The sequence below is a fragment of the Neolamprologus brichardi genome, chromosome 15 (genome assembly GCF_056152115.1).
Source record: "Neolamprologus brichardi isolate AB-2024 chromosome 15, ASM5615211v1, whole genome shotgun sequence".
Lineage (NCBI taxonomy): Eukaryota > Metazoa > Chordata > Actinopteri > Cichliformes > Cichlidae > Neolamprologus > Neolamprologus brichardi.
In genome coordinates, this window is record NC_142118.1 from 16637278 (window position 1) to 16658201 (window position 20924).

The 20924-nt window shown below is 38.3% G+C and overlaps 2 protein-coding genes across 3 annotated transcripts in view; one reads left to right on the forward strand and one right to left on the reverse strand.

The window, feature by feature from the left end:
• chrm5b (cholinergic receptor, muscarinic 5b) overlaps positions 1-3021 on the reverse strand; it is a 21377-nt gene extending 18356 nt beyond the window's left edge. Inside the window, exon 1 of the mRNA XM_006792689.3 lies at positions 2223-3021. The gene's annotated coding sequence lies outside the window, so the exon portion shown is untranslated. The remainder of the gene's footprint in view (positions 1-2222) is intronic.
• The window catches only part of aven (apoptosis and caspase activation inhibitor), a 36541-nt gene that overhangs the window by 13644 nt on the left and 1973 nt on the right, over positions 1-20924 (forward strand). Inside the window, exons 3-5 of one of the 2 annotated variants that reach the window (XM_006792687.3) lie at positions 19404-19474; positions 19744-19839; positions 20315-20624. In XM_006792687.3, coding sequence (XP_006792750.2) covers positions 19404-19474; positions 19744-19839; positions 20315-20624 — 477 coding nt within the window. The remainder of the gene's footprint in view (positions 1-19403; positions 19475-19743; positions 19840-20314; positions 20625-20924) is intronic. The other variant, XM_006792688.3, reaches the window with a different exon arrangement.

The window sequence follows — 20924 nt, forward strand, 5'->3', positions numbered from 1 at the left end:
TCTATAATTGAGCTGTTGGGAGATACAGTGCCTGACTTTGTGTTTGCAAAAGCTCTATTAAAACCTCTACTCTACTTGGTGTGATTATGAAAAATGGAGCCCAACAGGGAAATTATGTAAACAGACTGTTTGATTTGAATTGAAGGTCGAGCTGATTTCTGTTGTTTGTGGCCTGACAAATGGCTATTATGTAGCCCTTCTGCTTGTCCAAACATCCCAAGTGCTTTTAGCATTCATGTGTTTTGAAAGACTCTGATTACACCTTCTATAACATCCAGTGCTTCTAATGCGTCAGGAGACAACAGACCCTTTTCATGACTGCAGCTTCCAGAGTGAGGTAACTTTTCAAGGATGAAACCTTGGTGCTTTTGATACTTGAGATATTTTGCGAGCAGTTCATTCTAAAGCTTCTTTTGTGCAGAAAGGTTTTCATCACTTCGGTGGCGTCAGCGGTCATGAATAAGGTGAACAACAGATGCATTGGTTGAATTTTAATCTACTAAGTTGCTTTCAATTCTCAAGAATTCTTTTCTTTTTTTCCTCTTCTTTTTTTTTTTATTTTTTTTTTTTAGCTTTACAGAGTCAGTTTTAGTCCTCACATCGTCGGAGGTTGATTATTCTGTTGCTAGGAGAAATGAACCAATGATGCAGTTCCCTTATTCTGTACATGTGAGTCCATGCGCCTGTATGACTGGGAAATTACTGCCCAGTTATTTACATCCTCACACTGTCATCTATCTGTACACATTAACACAAGGATCAATCCTGCTCCCCCGCAGCTGTAGTTTACCAAGGCTGCTAATGGGCCTCTATCAAAGCTCAATCATAATGAAACAAAAGGAAATCACATTAGAGCTTCTGTGATTCGGCTAACCAGATTGACACACACAAGGATGATTTCCTAACTGAGATTAATAGTCCCAATCATTCCATTAATATGTATGTTCCGGTGTTGTTATAGATACTAGATTTGCCATGTACGCTGGAAGAGACTGGCGTCAAAGCAGAGGAATGAGGCCAATTATGTACTGTCTGGTTGGCACAAATAGGAAACAAAGCATTACAGGTGCTTGGTTTGTTTCCCTGGAACTGCTCATTAAGATGACGCCAGTGGGGTTATGGTGTGAGGTTAAATAAAGCTGCGGGTGGATCATAGACACTTCACTGAGATCATCCCACTGATCAGCCCACCCACTTTCGTCTTTAAATACCCGTGCCGTTGTTTGAGTGCCATTACATTAACTTTTTATTTTCACCAGATTATGAAAGGTCGAAAAAAATTAATTTCAGTTTTACAAAGTCACAGTTGATGGGCTTAGATGGCTTTTTACTAATAGATTTTTGACATAATTGCCTGAAAACTGATTTGATAGTTGACTGAAAAATTGTAGCTCCAGCTGCAAGGCTTTTTTTTTTCAGTCTCAATTATTTTCTCCATTACATTTTTCTGTGTTTCATTAAAGAAAATTATAAAAATAAATCAGTTTCCTATAGAGGAAAAATCTCTGAATTGCTCTTTTCATGTGGCTTTTTATTAGAGCTTTGTGTTTTAAAAATCCCAGAAAATATTATTTATGAGTAAAAGAATTTTTTTTTCCAATCAAAGAAATAAAAACAGTTTTAGCTTCTCAAATGTGATAATTTGTTGCTTTTTTTGGTGTTACATGTTTTTGCCGAGCAAGACAAAACATTTGGTATAACAGCTTCTGTTTGCGTTTCAAGAGCAAAGTAATAATTAAGAAAAGAACAAGTAAATTAAAGGACATTGAAAGCCACCAAGTCTCAAAGTTTTTATGCCTCCAATAAAACAGCAGATCAAGCGTCAGGATGCTGGCTTATCAAAGCCATGATTTTTAATGATACTTTAAACTGAATTACTTTACTTGTACCTTCTGCATTAAGTAAATGCACAACATGCCAGCAAACCCTTTGTGAATTATTTAAGTGTATTTAAGGTCAATTAAAGCATGTTTTTATGATGGTTTTAAATCCACACAGTACAAAATGTACTGCACAGCTCTTCAACTGTGAGCCACAGAACATGTTCCACAGTTCCTTAATATAGTAACTTGGCCGCATTTGCTATTCAGTAATCAAAATTTTATCATGTCAGAATTTCTAATACATCTTTAGTAAACAGTAAGTAGGGTCAGTTGACAGCTGCTCCTCTGAGCTCTTTAATTTCCTGCCTAATAGCCACTTCAAACAGAATACATACTCACCCTGTATCGCTCCGAACGAACACAATGCTCCAGCAACGGGCATGTGGCCAAGTGTTTGATAGGTTGTTTTTCTTTGACTTCGTCTTCAGTTTGGCAGAGTTGGCTCTGTAGATCTTCCCTTTGACTGTTTGCCTCACACTTTCTCTTGTTGGCTTTCTCTTCCCCTCTCCTGTTCTCCCTCGTTGACTTTTTTCCTCTGTGCTCTTCTCTCCAACGAGGTGAAAAACACATTTGCCAAATATAGGTAGGTCATCACACTGTCTCGCATCCTCATCAGTTGCTAAGTACAAAGCACTTCGATGCAAACAGACCGGTCAGCATCACCGTGCAGTAGGCTCTAGCTCCTCAATATTCCAGCTTCGTTCTGAGAAAAGATGGTAAATGCAACAGCTGTTCGGCGTCAACGTCCATGTGACAAAACTGCTGAGGTGCCTCGATGCTGTTCAGACATTTTTCACAGAAGAGGAATGACTGAAAAAGAGCTCCTCGTTATCACGAACAATGACCAGCCGAAGGTCTCTTCGAAGAGTCTTCTCTTTTACTGAAGATGAACTCGTGAGCTCGAAAATCTTCTGAAAAATCAAAGGTAATTTCTCAGCTCCTCACACTTTCTGTAAAGTTATAGCAACTCCACTGGCAATGGAAGTAAGTAAAGCTTCTCCAGTGCTCAGGGCTGCGCAGACAGACTTTTCCCCTCCCAACAGACTCCTGCTTGCTGCTTCTGAAAACCCTGCTTGGATGCAGGCTGCGCTGTCATCCTCTCTGACACACAGATTCAGCTGTGAGCAACTACTAGGAAAAATTCCCGCATAGGTTGAAGCCTCCTGTATCAGAGCACTAGGCAATATGTAAGACAAGGGAGGAGGAGGTGAGGAGGTGGAAGAGGTGGAGTAGTAGGATGAAACATAGGGGGAGGAGCCAGAGGAGGAGCTCACATGTCTCAGTAGCAGTTCAGCATAAGCTGAATGTTTGCCTTTGCAATGGCAGACCTGTATGTCTTCATCACAGAGAAATGGCTCGCTTCTCAATCAGCTACACACGTCCCACTTCACGATGATGTTTGGTAGTCCTGAAAGCCTTTTGACCATGCGCCTCTTGTAGGATTTTTAAATTGCTTTCTCTGTTTGTTTTGTGGGTTCTTGCTGTAGTTACAAAGTAAAGAGTGCAAATGTTTTTTTTGTTTTTTGAGATGAAAGTCAACTTGCTTAGAGTCTCACTCTGTCCTCTGCGAGCCATGGATTAAATCTGAGTAAAAGTTCAACAAAATCTTTTTTTTTTTTTTTTACATTTATTGTGACTAAGAAAATGATTATATGTGGATCTAAATAACAATTCTCTTATTTCATGGTATGCTACAAATCATCTCCTTATCAAATAAAATCAAACATAAAAAATGCTGATTCAGTAACAGGAACATTTTAAAATAGACAAGCAGTTATAAAAATTCTAGGGTTTTTTTTTTTTCAAAAACTGCTTAGCAAGATTTGGGTCAGTGTTTTTGGCTTAAATTTTGTTGTGGTTTAAATCTACCTTTTTAGTCTGTTGTTGATAAGGCCATGCAGAAATATCTGTTTGCTGCATTGATTCCCAAGCAGCTCTTCATATTAGTAAGCAGGGCCCACTTAAAAGGGGAGAACTTCTGTGTCTGCTGCTAACATAATGAAACAAACACATTGATGTAAATTGTAACGCATGTTGTCAGCACCAGTCACGCGTGTAACAAGTTAAAGCAACATCCTAGTGAACAACAAGGATGTTTGTGGTACTAGATGTTATTTGTGCTGTATTTCCGTGTCAGAGTTACAAAGTCAGCTATAGCTGGATTTAGAGTTTGAAGGAGGGACAAAGAGTTGCCCCTTAGCTTCAGTATCTATGTACACAGGCTCTGAAGTTGCACTCTGACTTTTTAGAGCTAGGAACAATCACAGTGCAACTGTTATAACAGCTTAATGCACCAAACGACACAGATGCAGATCTTCTCATCATGGCTTTTATCACGCAACCGTTTCTGTTGGCAATGTCAACAAATAATACTAGGCCAGATATGACGTATAACCGCTCAGTGTTTTAGTGACGATATCGGCAGTTAAAAAGATACCTCCATGTTTACTTATTGGGAACAGTCCCTTTATTCTTTTGCGTGTAATCCAGGCTAAATCCCTAAATTCTTTTCATCCCAGACATAAAAACATTTGTAAGTTATTGCCGGATTTGTTTTCAGCAGCACGAATAAGTCCTAGTCGAGCAAGTGGAAATTATATATTTCAAACCTAATTAAAACGAGAAACAAAATTTTGGCATGACGAAGAGTTGCAGAAACTTGGTTGGAACCCTGCTGCTTAATTAAACACTAACTGAAAAAGGACATTACGAACTCTAGAGTTAATACAGTAATGTTTATCCAAGTTGTGGAACAAATGAAGTCACTTGGTGCATAATAAATTCCCATGCTGGCATAGATGAATCTTTTTCACAATAAAAACAAAGGAATTAGTTTTGAAAATGATTGCTGAATTATGCTTTTATGAAAATGGAGGCCTTTTTTTCTATTACTCATCACCCTGCTGCCCCAGTCAGCCTCCAGACCCACTCACTGAAAACGCATATGTCCGGCTTTTTCACAAATCGCATCTTGCTTGAGCAGCTGATTCATCTGTGATTAAACTGTGTGACTAGAATGGGCTGAAGCTTTTTTCCTTTAATGGGACTATATCATGCATGTTCCTCTGAACCACCGATTCACTGCCTTGCTATTGATTATTCCAGATATTGAAAATGCACGCATATGGATTCCTCAGTTTCTTCATGTAATGAGGCACACATATACGCTACGATTGCCTAATATCTGTTGATTGGAGACATTGTAGGCTTCCACCTAGACAATTTGTCACTTTGACACCAGAATTATGTCAAGGTACTGTGGACCAACACTGGACAATGGTTATTTTAGGCTTGACTAATAGAAGCCTAATTAATCAGCCATAACTGATGAATTGTGCTTCTTACAGTATTTGAAGATTATCATATACGTTTGTGGAAAAAAGTGAAAAAGAAAATTTAAAAAGGGAGCAAAAGCAGGTTTTTAAAAGTATATTGTGTTTTCCCTTTAGTTTGTTTAATGTTTACTTTGTACTTGAGATGAGCTCCCTCAAGATGAAATGACTTGTGTAACCTGTATAGGGCTTATGTAGCACCTCTCAACTCGCCTAACTGTCTTTCTGTTGCACCTGTTCACACAGTACTTCATGCATCAGCGGCACTGAAACTCCCACAAGGTTCTTGGTTGTCATTTGGAGCAACTTTGGGCTCATTCTCTTGCCACAGGATAAAAGCCGATGCAACGATTAGATGACAGTTCATTCTTTCAGTGCTTGTGGTGTATTTTATATTTGTGCCCAGTCATGGTGTGCCAGTGATTTATACTGAGACTTAGTTAATTGTGCTTGAGGTAAACGGACCAAGAAAAAAAGTCCACCTTCCTGGAAGCCTTTGCAGATAAGTTAAACTGAATTCCAGAATATTGTTATCCTTTGCTGCTAATGTTTACTCTGTATGTTACAAAGCCCAAGAACCCAATCCAGTTGACTGGACAACCATAGACGTTTAATTGCTGATCTGACAATGTAGGACCTTTGCAGCTTTTTTGGGAAATGCTTAAAGATCAAGGCTGTATTGCATGCATGAAGCTTTCTCATGTCCTTGTAGAGAAAACTTCTCTATTTTCTCGGTAAGTTAATGTATTGACAACCGTGTTACCTGTGGACAGCATCTGAAGCTGTCAAAATATTGATTTATAGGTTGACTATAGATTTTTGCCCTCACATGACATATAAGAGTGGCAGAATAACATTGTAAAATAACCTTTAACTCCCCCAAATTGAGCTAGTTATTTTAAAACCAGTGTGGTTTCAAAAAATACAAAAAGCAAATTAGTCATTTAATGGTGCGATTCTGTTTCAATTAAAGATAATTGCGTGATGTGCTTCACACCTCCCACACTGTGTTGCTTATCTTGTGGGAAATAACACGAGCGGCGGTGATAATATTTGGCATATAAAGCTTTCCATTAGATGCATAGCTTCCAAACATGTCTGGTTGTTTGGAAGCTATGTATTTTTACATTTAATGTCAGCTCAACCCGCTCATTAGCTGTGGCCAACCAACTGTTGCATTTGTTACCGGTCAAATTGGTTGTTGTTCAAGCAAAAACCAATCTGTGTGCAACCAGTTCTCTGGAAGCAAACATCAGCTACAACTGCTTAGTTCAGATGTAGTCTTCCCCCAGAGTGAATAATGTGCGATAATTATGCGATGAGTCGTTTTATAAATGAGCTTTCTAAATACTACCCCCCTAAGGAAAACTTATTGCTCTCATTTCTCTGAAGTCCTGAAGAGCTGACCTTTGCATATGAATCTCAGTCTGAAATGGAGGTAACAAGAACAAGATGCTCTTTAATGGAGAGTAGTAGTTGTTAAATGGTATGGTTAATATATGAAACATATTTTTACTACACAGGTTATTCTTGTAATAAATCATCAGAAAGATAAAATCGTATGTAAAAGCTGTTTACTTGGCTACTAATTAATTGATTCTCCTTACCTTTCTGTGACCACCTGGTCGTATTGTGCCATGTGGGTGTATAGATAGAGACGTCAATAACTAATGCATTTATACTAATGCATTACAAGCTACAAATAATCAATATGAAATGGTTTTTCACCGCTGCACTGAGTAGACTTTGACCTCTTAATTGATATCTTCCTATAATGGTCTTCAGTGGAAGATGTCTAGCAGTGACTGTGACTTTTGTTAATGTGAGGCTTTTCTCGTGTGATGTTACCTTCCTGTAGAGCTGGTCTCTCAAGGTCTTGATTTCCATGATGAAACCACTCTGCATGTGTAATCCAAGAGGCCTTTATCTCCTCCAAGTTTTTGATTTGATCACTTCTGAATAAAGCAGTTGAGGCCAAAATTATTATTAAGGCTCAAAGTTTTGAATGTTTCAACCCGGAAACATGGCTGTTTAAGTCGAATCCCTTAGTGGTGAAGTAATAGAACTAAATTGTCGCAAAGTCCAGTTGTGCTAACGTAATCATGTATTTAAGAGCCAGACACTGCCCTGGTAAGCTTCAAAGTATTTAACCAGCACTGCAGGCTTGTACAGTGTTTTCTTCAGGAGGCATTCAACAGCTGGCAATGTTGGCCCTTTAGCTTAGCTCCTGCAATGAAGATGAAGGTAGAAGTCTTTATGTGCAAACTTTTATCCAATGAAATGAGAACTATAAGACACTCTCTGTGCACTTTTTGTTGTTGTAATGTTATAGATGATTTTTCTTGCTTGTGGCAAGTTCTCATGTCGCCGCACTGTTAAAGGCAGCTTTTCAACCAAGCAGCATTTTACTTATGGGTGTGTCTTTGCTGTCTGACTATACCCTGTTTGCTTTTTTTTGGATGAGTGCATGCAGGTGAATCTCTGTAGCTTATGCATATGTTAGGTGCACCAAGGTGTGACCACAGATAGATTGGCCAGTAGAATTATTTGCTGAATCATTACAATTTTGACAAAATGTAATCTTTGTTTTTTCACCTTAGTGTGACCAAGTGTAGACACTACGCTACAGGAAAACACTAAACTACAAATACATGACTTGGATATTCCCACTAGACTGAAAATTAGTATAATAAAAGCACCACGGTTGGGCTGTTCGATATAACAATATATATCGGATGACGATATAAAAACGTCTATTTCATTTTATAGTTTCATTTTACGCTATCGTTTGTTTCGTGGTGTCGCAAAATAAACTATTTACGGCAATATTTTTTCATTGTTTTGATGGTCACTGTGGTGGCTATATTAATTTCTTAAAGTTCTCTCTTTCTCTTATATTTTATATAACCACACTACGGACGGACAAGCGCCTGTTTTTATGTGTTGTGGTTAGCAACAACGACGGTAACAGCATCGCGTGTCCGCTTGTTTATGTTCCACATAAACCACAATAAAGCTCAAGATCCTGTTGAGACCTTTCAGAATAAACTGAATCACAAAAATCTGAAAAGAGCAGATTATTTACGGATGAGAAGTAAAAAAGAGCCGCCAGGTGCTAAAAAATAAACCTTAGACTCAAACGTTAGAACAGGCTTTTCCCTGCAGCACGCCGTGTAATAAATACAAAGAAAACGGCGGCCTTTACAACTTATGTCTAAAAATGTATAGTTTCATGCATCTGTTAAAACACTTCAGCTACATGATGCGCAGCTGGAAACACTTCCCGCAAGACGAGCTGCCCGAGATTCACTGAATTTACAGAAAATGTTACATTTTTGTGATTTATATCGTTATCGGGAAGATAGATGTCTTATATCGGGATATGAGATTTTGGTCATATCGCACAGCCCTACACCACGGTGTCCACAGCTGCCTCTGCGCAAGTCCGCAAGGGAACAGAACCCTGACCTAATAATGCAGACACATTCTTGTTGACACGAAATCAAGAGTGATGCACCACTGAATAGAAGTTGGGCAAAATATTGATACCCAGCATATTGTATTGTTTTCTTCTAACCCCAAATATCAATATTTTTATTGAAGCCTCAGGCGCTCTGAATGGATCCCCCTGCAAATTTAAAACAGTGACTTGGAGTCACTGTTTCCTACTTGTGGTGGTGCTTAGCAAATAAGTGAAAGTTAACCAACATGCAGTAACAAAGAAGGAACTCACAAAAAATGGCAGATAAGAGAGGAAAGCAAATCAGGGAGCTAATTAAATAATAATGGTAAACATACTCTGACACCACATGGCAGTGATTTAAAACATAATTGTTACTGATAAAAATTTTTTTTAAAAAAGGAATGTCATAAAACACACAAACTCTTTTCACTGCAGCAGGTTTCTCAGTGAACAGAAAGCTTTCATGTGTCTTTGTGCATTACAATGAATGACTCTGTGTTTAAGTGCATCTTCACAGAGTGCAGGTGGTGGCGTGTGTTTTGTGTCAATGAGACTGCAGCATCATGATTCAGTCACACACGGACAGTTCTGATGACTTTACTACAAGAAAGGACGGACTTGGGATTTCTGAAGCAAATATATCAACTGGTGTGGCTGCTCTGGACATCTTGTTTGGATTTAAGATCTGCGGCGGCTGTCACATTTCATCCGCTCAAGCCTTCAAAGGATTGAAACATTTGTGCTTTCTGGCAGTTTAGTCTTTATTTAAGGCAGTCCACGGGTCTTTATTTAGCTGCTAGTGGGTGTATTATTCTTATCTTCTCTGACCCTCAGACTGTCTTTATATATATATATATATAAATATGTAAAAACAGAAGAAATGCCAGTAATGCTGTGCCTGTGAGGAAAAGCTTAATATTTTAGAACTGAACTAAACAAAAAGATGTATCAGTTTGTCCTGCTTACAGATCTCTTTCTCAGGTTTTTGTTCATTTTATTTAATTTCCTGCGATTTATTTAGATTCTTATTGACAGCAGATTGAGACACCTAAAATATTATCTGATGAACCTGATAAATAATTTGCTTGTTTATGATAACCGGCCAATTTTTTGCACAGCTTTTTTTTTTATTATTGGTCTTGATGAGGCTCTGTGGCTCTTTATACATTTTGAACCAATTTCACCCTTTGAAATCAGTTCTAGCAGTGCACCCAGCTGAGTGGGATTAGTGTATAAGTAGAACAAAATACCTTGTTACAGGAACATTTTGTATTGCTTTGTTTTGCAAGACAATACTACCATTTTTTACACATCCGGGGGCTCTAAAGACATTCCCTGGCCAGTTTGATTTACCAGAATCACAGCTACCAAAGACATGATGCATGGTGCTTTTTTATCAAGAATGAAAAAAGTGAATGGAAGTTAATTAAGTTGTGGTTAAAAAGAACAAACTCTCAGAGGGGAAGCAAATTAGAGAGTTCATTTGTCACATTACTAAAGCTGAGTAAAAAATGATAAAATGTAAAACCCTCCTAAACACCAAAAAACAGTGAATAAGTACATGTTTGCAGCCTTTGTTCAGTATTCTTCTTAAGTTAGCAGATCTTGTGTAATCACGATACCAGCATGTTTGGTTGATTGATTAAACTAAACATATTGACTATTGATGTTTGCCCTTCGGTTCGGGTGTATTGTTGCCCCCAGCTATTCCCCAAGCAGTATCGAAGTTGAAGTTATGGATTTTGAAATGTGTTGGCTGCAGCGGTAGGGCGAAATTTTTACTTTCAGGGTGAAAGTTCTTCAATCCGATTTTACCTTTTTCACTGGTACCTACATAACTCAACTCAATTTTTAGAGGTTTACATTAGGTGATAATACCTAGTACCAAGTGCTTATTTTTTTTAGGACCTACTGTGCCGGGGTTTCAAGAGATCTGTGACGATCTGAAAATGGGACATTTACAGACTGCATGCCACAGATTGGCCAGTCCATGGCATCGCTCAATGAGTCATGAGAACGTCTCCTTCACAGAAATCAAATGAGGCAAATGGCTGCAAACAAACAACACTGGTTCAATGATCACCATACCATCACCTCGATGTCGTCCATTGTTGTGGCATGTGTCGCATCCAAATGACATCATGTGACTTTTGGCCATGTTGCTATAATGACCCTAAGCACACTGAGGTGGTCCTCAATTGTAATGGAAAACGATCAAAGCCATCAATAGAGTGGAGCTGAGTAGGTACAAGTGAAAGAGTGGCACTTCATCAACCGTTTGCCAACTTGTAGGGGAATTCACATTTTACTCTTGTGACTGGTGGTTGGCAGATTGTCACCGACCAGTCTCTAAGCTTGCTCAACTGGGGCCTAATTCAGCACCACTGCTGAATGGAGCTACAAGCTAGGGCCTCATTCCTTGCCATTGCACTGAGTTTGAGTTGAGAGTTGTTGTGCAATAGAACATGTAGAAGTTTCCACTCCTGTGTCCAACACATTTGTCGTGAGCTACCTACTGCATTTTATTATTCTCTGATTCCGCCACACTTTCCCCCTCGTTTGTTCACTTTTAAACTGTGAGGTTTGCCGTCCTGATTGTTTTGCTTGCCAGTTTTGGCAGTGTACAGGTGTTGGAATGTCCGTGTAAGGCTGGAAAATTTTAACATTGTGCCAAACCTTAGATACCACTGTTACCATGGGCAACTATCACGATATTGTGACATGATGTTTTTTTCCCCACTTCTGCTACAGAAGTAATGATTCACCTCTGTGGCAGGATATAATTTGTCGTGTTGCATTATGCAGTAAGCCTACCCTCACCGATATCTGTGGACAAAATGATAAAATACCTGCCACTGAACATTACGACCTTCATGGAAGATAATATATTGCTAAGTGGATGTTTTATCACAGTATACTTTTTTCCCTTGTTTTTAGCAAAACTTCACCAATTTCCCAAAGCGCGTGAAGGATAAAAGAGCTACATTAGAGTTACTGAAATGATCCGTCTGTCCTAAAAAGGAGTTTTTCTTTACAGATTATAAAACATACTCAATCTCCTCAAATACAGCTACGACGTCTTGTAAACATGTGAATGTAACGAGAGGTTATGAGACTGAAATGTCCTACAGGAGAACAACCCTGTGTGTTCTCCAACTGCATCCACATTTTATAAAAATATGAAAAAAAAACAGCACTTACTGTTACCTAATGACGTCCATGAAAGAAAGTGATGGGATAATTAAACTAGATTCACATCAAATGCTAAATGTGATTGATGAGTTTTGCAGAGAAGTGCTCGAGCTTGAGCCTCTTACCTCCAAACAAGCCGCATGCCAAAGAAAATACATGCCTAATGAGAACGAAGCCTCGAGTGGATTGGAGCTCTTCTGATATGACTTTGACATAAACACAGCCTCACACAATAACCATTAAAAGTTAAGAGTAAATAGCTTCGGCCCTCTTTATTGTCTCGCCTGGTTTGCTCTGGATTTTAATTGCAATTAGCGCAGACAGTGATTTATCGACGCGTAGTTGGGTTTCAGCGCCATGTCATGTTGGGCTAATTGGTTTGGTTAAAAAGGCGTGACAGGGAGCATGCTGGAGGTGCTGGGGCTCTCAGAAAGACAATCAGCTTCACACATCGCAAATTGGAGTTTCTCTAAACGGTACTTCCTGCACATTTTCTGTAATCTGTGCATCTAATTTTTCACCCTTCTAGATGTCATTTTTTCCTCTTCCTTCAGCCCTTTTCTCTCATTTCTTTACTTAGATTTCCCATTCTGTCTGTCTCCCTTAGCACTGTCAAAGACATCACATGGGATTTGTCACTGTTATAATAATAACAACACTCAGTTGCTCTTAAGTTTTTTATGAGCTGCCTTGCTTTATCTCCCCTCTTATCAAGTGAGGATCTGCCACGACAGCCAGTTTAAAAGAGAAGTAATCATTCACTGATCACACACCATTACTCTCGTAGCAAATGGAGGCAGAAGGGCGAGCAGGGAATGTGTGTATTCCTCTTCCAGTCACATAAAATGTCAACATTTCACTGCAAGTGTTAGTGGAGACTGAACAGTGGTATTGCATCTCCTTACATATCCCTCCTGTTTCTGTTCAGCCAGTCACTGCTCCAGCAAAGAAGAGTAATCAAGGTTAAGGCGGGACCGCAGTTTTATACAGTGAGTGGATTTTGGTTGGTGAAGAGGACTATATACATAAGATGTGGTCCTGTTAACAAGGGTGTGAGTGGTTGCGTGTCATCTGGTAGGATACCTTGGCTTGCTTAGGCAGATGAGGTAACATCTGGAGGGCCCCACAGAAATCAATACAAATTAGGACATTTGTGGGATTATGATTGTATTCAGCTGTCAATGGTTAGAAGGGATACTGATTATCCCTTAATGCTAGAGAACGTTTTATATGACTAGTTTGATGATTGTCTGTGATATCAGTAGCAAGTACTTGGTAACCAGCTACACATGATCTGTACAGGTTTCGGCATGAAAATATCTTTCAAGTCAGTTCCTTTCGCACTTCTTCTTGGGGTACCCAATCTCGGGTCGGGGTGATGATGATATCTCCCCTCCTCTCGCTCCCCTTTGCCATAGCATGTGTATTGTACCTCATCAATCAGGGAAGAACTTGATTTATGTTGTAACACTGAGTACACTACTAGTCGTTTCGTCGTATAGAAGATTCCATAGGTCCCTCGTCCTATTCATGTAAACCCTTACACACCCCACTGATGGGGACCGAACTTACGACTAAGGTACTAAGGTTAGGAACACTAAATATATGAACATATAGTCAGAAAATGAAGATGTATTGACATTAAATAATATAGAAAAGCTTATTCTTGATCAAATAGCATTTTTAATTTATGTTTGTATTATTTTTTTATTTAGTTATTCATACATTCATAGTTATTTTCTACCTCCATTAAAAATGTGAATAATATGCATCACAATAGCAACCACAGTAACCTTGAACATAAAAAAAAACATATGTTAAGAGTTCTGTCCCAGTTTAACGGGGATCATGGAAATATCTTCAAATAGTTTGTTTTGCTTAGGCTGTGTGTATCAAGAATACACTTAATATAAAATCATATAAAAGAGAATAAAGAAACAGATTGGAGAAGCTACAAACTAAATGAATAAAGAAATACATTTCAAAGTCCTAAAACACCACTCTCTGATGTGACTTTTAGGTTGGAAAAGCTGCAGTCTTGTTACAGTTTATACAAATTTCCTCATCGTGCTTATAACCAGGTGACAGAGAACCAGCGTAGCCTGTCTTTATCATGACTGTACCAAAGCTTGACTGTCACACTGAGCATATCTCAGGAGATGAGTGAAGATGAACAGCGGTGAGGTGAAAGCAGAGTGGCGTTGAGTAGAGCAGGAAAAGAGCAGAGTGGAACAGAAAGGCAGGAGCTAAGCCAATGACAGCGAACAACACATCCCAGATATAAAAGATGAGAGTGGGCCATAGATAGCTCAGCAAAGCCGCGGTTGCGAGCAGAAAACCTCATTTGTTAAAATGGGGTTCAGCCAGCAAGATGTCAAGAGACAGGATACCACATTATACAAAAAGTTACACAATGCCAGTTAAGCCACTTAGCACACGGTATGAGTGAAGCAGTGTTTATTCTCTGAGAATAACTCACCGAGGTTTACTGGCCAGACTTACGCACTTAGACAATCATTTGAACTTTGAATTGATCTTTTATCATTTGTGTATACTGACGGTATATGTGCTGGCATGGGTTAGGTTCATGGCATTTAACAGAATTTCCACACAGTATGAAAAAGGTTCCAAAGTTAAATTTCACCGATTAAATATAACACAGTAAAACATATCTGGAAAAATAAAACACTGAAGATGACTAAAAATGTCCTGCAGCTCATTTAATATTTACTCTTGGTTCCCAACAATCACATGGCTATACTTTATTTATTTATTTATTTTTATGTAACCGTAGACCTCCAAATCACGTAAGTGATCACACGTAAGTCCTACCACAGTTCAACAGAAGTATTAACAGTTTTCATACCGTAATAATAGTAGTTATCAATTTTTTGAAAGAATAACTGTAAATACATAAATAAAAGTGTTGTCAATATCTTACACAATCAAAAATAACAGTCAGATTTATATAAATTTACTGGGTTTGCTTTAGAGGACGGACAATTACCACACCTCTACTTTCATAAATGAATCTACTTTACAGATTAGAAGAAAACAGAAATCTGATAGAAAAGTGTTACGTTAAAGATAATTCATTTTGCCTAAATTAAGATTTTAAAATCCTTAAAAAAAAAACAAACTCACATGGGCATTTATAAAACATAACAAACGTAAAGTAGCTAAAAGCTTCATGAAGTTTGGTTGATCAGAAATACTTTATCTCCGTCTGGAACCTGAAAGGTCCTTTTCCTCTCTGAAAACGTCAAAACTCAAACCGTTTACAGCGCTTGAGAAACAGTTAATTAAATGCATTTTGTACTATTGATTATTTTAACTTAGTTAAGCCTTTAAAGTATGTTTTCAAGCAAAACTGACTAAATGTTTCCTATTTGTGGATTTTCACTTCTGAAAATACTAAAAAGGCAAAAGAATTAATTGACTAATCAATAATTAAGCTCACTGTGGCAGCTTTAGTACAGCTAAAAATTTTCAAATGAAGCCCAGATATTATTGTTATATGTGAACTAAATCATAGTACCAGTATTTAGTAAAATACCAGCCACGTTTTTCACACTGCTGGGTGACACATCTGAGGCGGCACATTCCCTGTAGACGTTAGACTCTGAAAACAGCATCAGGGTACTGAAGTTGAGCAGAAATGAAAAGTCTGCCTTTTTCATTCTCTTCGTTGTCTCGCTTATATGTCCTCCTCCTCTCTTTTTGTGTCTTATGGAGGTTTGACAGAAGTTTCTCTCATCCCTGCTGGCAGCAGTTGCCATGGTTGTATCAGTGCCTCTGAATTACATGCAATGATATTTCCATGGACACAGATCAGGAGGACACTGGGCTTTGAGATGTAGGAGGGAGGCAGCTTACCACTGTCAGCAGATCTCTGTGTTGGACTGAAGGAGACTGAGTGAACGGGATGTTAAACAGAGAGGAGTAGGAAACAGAAAAGGAGGGAGAGTGCTAACCAGGGACAGTTTTATGTTTTAGTACAAATTTAGCTTTTCAGTTCACCTAAGTTTAGTTTATGCAACAGCCACCTGAAGGTATGGTGTGGTCTCCACAATAATATAGAGAAACCCAATGAGCTGCACTTGGCAAAAGTGGAAAGGTAGAGTTCCCTTTTAATAGGAAGAAACCTTCAGCAGATCAGAGCTCAGGGAGTAGCAGCCATTTCTATGGTGCATTTAGCAGAATATCATCACAGCTGAGCACATGGTGGGGATGGATATTTCCAACTAAGATTACAAGCTTATATGTATATATATCACACACACACATATATACTTAAATGATACTGGCTCTTTAAATTTTACTGGCATCAGCCCTAAAAACCGTGATGAAAACCTTAAATGATAGGAAAAAATTAAATAATTGGAAATAAAAACAGCAGAAGATCACTTCTAGTTAAAAATAATGTCTGAAATTTGGTACATTCTAACATCAGAGTAGATACCATTGCCTCATGGTGGCCTTGCTGGTGAATAACTGATTAAATATAAATTACTATAATTCCTTAGCAGTTAAAACATTTTTTTAAATCTCATAAATTAAAGCTGATTACTTAATACCAGATCAGTTGTGGTGACTCAGAGACTCAAAGGTAGAAGACACATAAAACAAAGTTCTTCAATGGCATGGCGACATAGCTTTATTTTAAAGGGTCAGTAGACCTGTGTAGTTAGGTGAACTAAAAAAATATAAATGATGTAATTAATAGATAGTTTAGCAAAGCTCATTTGAGTTTCAGCTCACAGCTTGGTGATTAAATTCTGGCAGCTGTTTCTTGATCTTATCACTGAGCAATGGTTTCCTCTGATTTAGCAGAATATTTTTAGCAAATGATCATTGATCTGTTTAAGATGCCAGCAGCGATGTGGTTCGATTTCTCGTCTACCAAATCCCGGTCTTATTTTCTCACAGTTTCCCAGTGAAAGGGAAAATCTTTGTCTCAACATAAAGGTACTCTCAAACGGCCGTCACATAAAGCTGACATTTCCATTCCTTTCTTTTAATCCATCTCCTTCACTGTCATTGTAACCTCGGTAATGCTCCTTTTCATAACTCATCTTTCTTCACCCTGTTTGACAGCAGGGACTCAGCCTGAAGATAAAAAGCCCTCCTGCATTTTCTCCTTCTTGACCTCCTTTTGCTTCTTGAACGACAAATCACTGACAACTGCAGATGGTGCTAATGGTCACACCTGAAGGCAGAGTGTCCATAATACAATATGCAGAGGGCAGAATAACAAAGTGCGAAGCTGCATCTGACTGCAGCTCTTCTGTCAGATCTCCCACTGACTGTCCATCTGTGTGTGGCAGACTGACCACAGTCTGTGTACTTGAGGCCAATATCACCTGATTCATTTTCAATATCATACTTTTGTGGTCAACTGATGATTATTGATGATATGTATATAATTTTTAAATTTTTTTAGAAGTTGCTGAAAACTTCCTGGATCCCAGGGTTGCTTGATTTATCGATTTATTTATTGATTTATCTGTCAATGATTTCAGATGATTTACAAAATTATGATTTACTATTTCATAACTACACAGAAAAAATATTGTAAAGAAAAGGTCCAACTATAAGTACCACAGTGGCCATAATGCAAGACAGACCCCACATTAAGAGCTGTTCTCAAATGCTTTTTACTTCTTAATTAGACATAGGTGTAAAAAACAAAACAAAATAAAAATACAAATAATTTATATCCTTAGTTTTCCTATTTGTTAGGTGTGTAAAAATTGTCATCACAATTGCGTTTTGAGGCTTGGATGGTGTTTATTGAAACGTTAGTCTTGTGGACCACAGTCTACAAGGCTGCATAGCAACTGCTTTCAAAAAGGTCTGTTTTTATTGTAATACCAATACTGATTTCTTAAATCTTGTCTCCAGTGACAGCCCAGTGCCCATAAAATGATACTTACAATGAGCAAAAAAACTAAACTAAAAGAAGCAAACTAAGTTAAAGAAATAAAAATAGAAATAAATAAGAAAATCCAAAACCTTAATCATTATTTAACAGATGGAAAATATGGGTAATTGCTAATAATTAAACAGCTAATGTTAAGTGTGTACAACATTTATGATTGTTTAATACTTAAATACTTTTGTTGTTCAAATAGAGCTTTACTGACCTCAGAAATCTTTTTTTTTTATGAAGCCCTGAGTTTCAGGCTTTAAGATGCTTTGCCAAGCTTGTTGTGCTGCTGTTCATGTGTTCAGCTGCTAGTGGTGGGAGGGGCTTGAAGCACACCTGTCTGCAGGGGTGCTCTGTGTTTGTAGCTGTAACATGTTAGTTAGCAACAAGTTGCTGCCAGGTTAACTGATTCCTCCTTTTACTGTTTATGCTAAGTTTAAGTTGCGTACACAGGAGCCTGCCAGTTGTGCTACTTTTGCATGAAACCTTTTTTTGCTAGCAACCAAGCATATTTTAATCTGTCATCCAGTTCATTTTTTAGCCAGTATGTAAACTTAAAAGGGTAAAAAGAGAAAAAATATAAAGTGTTCTGTTATACCACACTCCCCTCAGCATTCATCCTGTCCCTAATATCTTCTCTGAATAATAATGTATATAATAAATCAGACAGAACTCTCTCATCAACCTCTCTCTGTCATTTTTAACACTAAAATCTCTAGCAGGTGTCTGACCTTGAATTTTCCTTTAAGTGGAATAAACTTAAACTAGACTTCTTTATACCCTCTGGAGTTTTTGTTTTAACTTTATTTTTTGATGGTTTTAGCACTTTTTTCATTGATTAATTGATGTGTCCTAGCTCTGCTAAGTGTTGCGTTATCTCAGATGAGCTGTTCCTTTTAGGTTATCCCCACATTCTTTACTTCACAAAGGAAGGATGAAAATGTTGTGGGATTTAAGAATATTTCGATTTCAGTTTGAATAAAGAAAGCCTTCCATTATGTAGTGTAAAAATTTCTACAAGCGACCTGTTATTCCAGCAAAATGACATCCTCCTGGAACATTGTGGAAATAACCACATGCAAAAATGAGGAGCTGTAAGAGTGGTGCTTCACATCTGACATGTGTCCTTGTTGTTCTGGATGCTGTTTTTTGACTCAGGTGCTCCTCGCGCGCTGTGCTACACTCAAACAACACAAGTTTCATCTTGACAGTTTTCTCATTTGTTCATCTGCGTATCTGTCTGCTGAGTGTGTGGCACCGCTGCTGTGCGCTTATTAATAATACATCCTCAGCGTCTTTGTAATGACAAGAGCCCTCAGACCGGTAATGTTGCGAAAGCAGACTAGCTCTGCTGTAACGCTCAAACTGATCAAGAGTTTACACAAAGCTTTTGCCTTCCAGAGAAAAACATCGTAGACATTGTGGACATGAAGGCCACTTGGTTGGTTTGCACAAGCTCTGCAGAGGCAGGAGCTGTGTTTGTGTGAAAAAATACTAAAGTGAATGTGTCTGTGAGTTTTAGCTTTAAGAGATAGTTTGGGGATTACACTGCTGCGGTCATAACGCCAAAACGTTTTTTGTTTCTGTGCATCGTTTTCTCACAGGGGATTCGTTCACGCATTTCCGGTTTGCAGAAGAAAAAGAATGGGAGATGGACCAGCTTGATATCAGTCAGGTAAATTATATCACCACCGCTCTTTTTTAAAATTGATTTATGGAGTTTTACGTCTTTAAAATACACAGCAGTTACAGTTATAAAGAATATTCCGATTAAGATATCAGATTCATACTGTTGTTGTAGTACAGTGTTCATGTGCTTAATGTTGGACAAAAGAACAAGTTCATCCATTTACTATGAAGACTTTGAATCTGATAGTGCTCTCACTCACCTAAACTGTAGATACAAACATTTGTTTGCAGTCTGTGTTCTCATTTGTTCTCCAGATGGCAGGGATTGTTTTGGACCTCCCAGCTCTTACCCAGATTCTTCAAGAAGTGCCTTTGCATCAGAAGCTCGACCTGGAGCCCGAGCTGATTCAGGCAAGTATCTCGCACAGTGTTAGCTGATGCCCAGCACACTGTGGTTGGGTGTTGTTCAGGAGAAAATGCAAATTACGCAAGAAGGAAACACAGTTGCTTAGGTAAAATTTAACCACAAATATGTTTATATGGAGAAATTAGGTTTTCTGTGTTCTGTGAACAAAAGATTTTATTTGCAACTCATTGCATTCATTTATTACATTTTACACAGCATCCCAACTTTTTGGGATTTAGGGTTCCAAGATATGGCATGGAGGCATGTCAGGTTAAATTAAGTATATATAAAAAAACTAAAACAATAGATTGACCTTTTTGTATTTATTGATACATGTCTGGTTATTTTCACCCAGTAGATTAATATACTGTGTTGATTACCTTCTGAGAAAAAAGAAAATATGGCTTCTGTATCTTTGTGTTTTTCTCAGAGACATTCATGACAAGAGCAGTTTTTTTTTTTCTTTACCTGATGTTTCAGGTCTCAGCACCAGTAGAGCTGCCCAGTATGACTCTAGCACCTAAACAGGAAGTGCCAAAAATGTCCAAATTCACACCTCCATCCACAGCTTCAAAAAGCCTCAGCATCAGCCAGAAAGTCCCCGTGGATGCAAACCCAGTGGGGGGCTCAGGCTCACAGCTTTCTTCCTCGGCTGCTGCTACTGAGACTCTGGTGGATGATGCTGACGAAGAGCTGGACAAGCTGCTCAACTTACAGAAACCAGCGTCAGGTGATGTAGGAAACGAGCCTGTCAGTGGTGCAGAAATGGAGAGTGCTGTTACAGAGAAGGGCAAGTATATTTAATGATAGTCTGTCCCTGCACGTTGAGCGATGTGGGATAGCCTGGGGGAAATATAGAAGATTAATGTCGCTCTTGAGTCTGTGTGGAGAATAGTAAGCTTCAGTTAGCTCAGTGTAAAGAAAGAAATTCATTAATAATATTTACTGTATATTTACTTTGTCGTGCACAACATATATCTTTTTGACGGTTGCGTGAGATCATAATCTTTTAACTGGAAAGAGTAAGCAAAACATGGCATGCTAGCAGTTTAACCTTATAAGTGGCCATTGTGAAACTTTGGGACCTAGA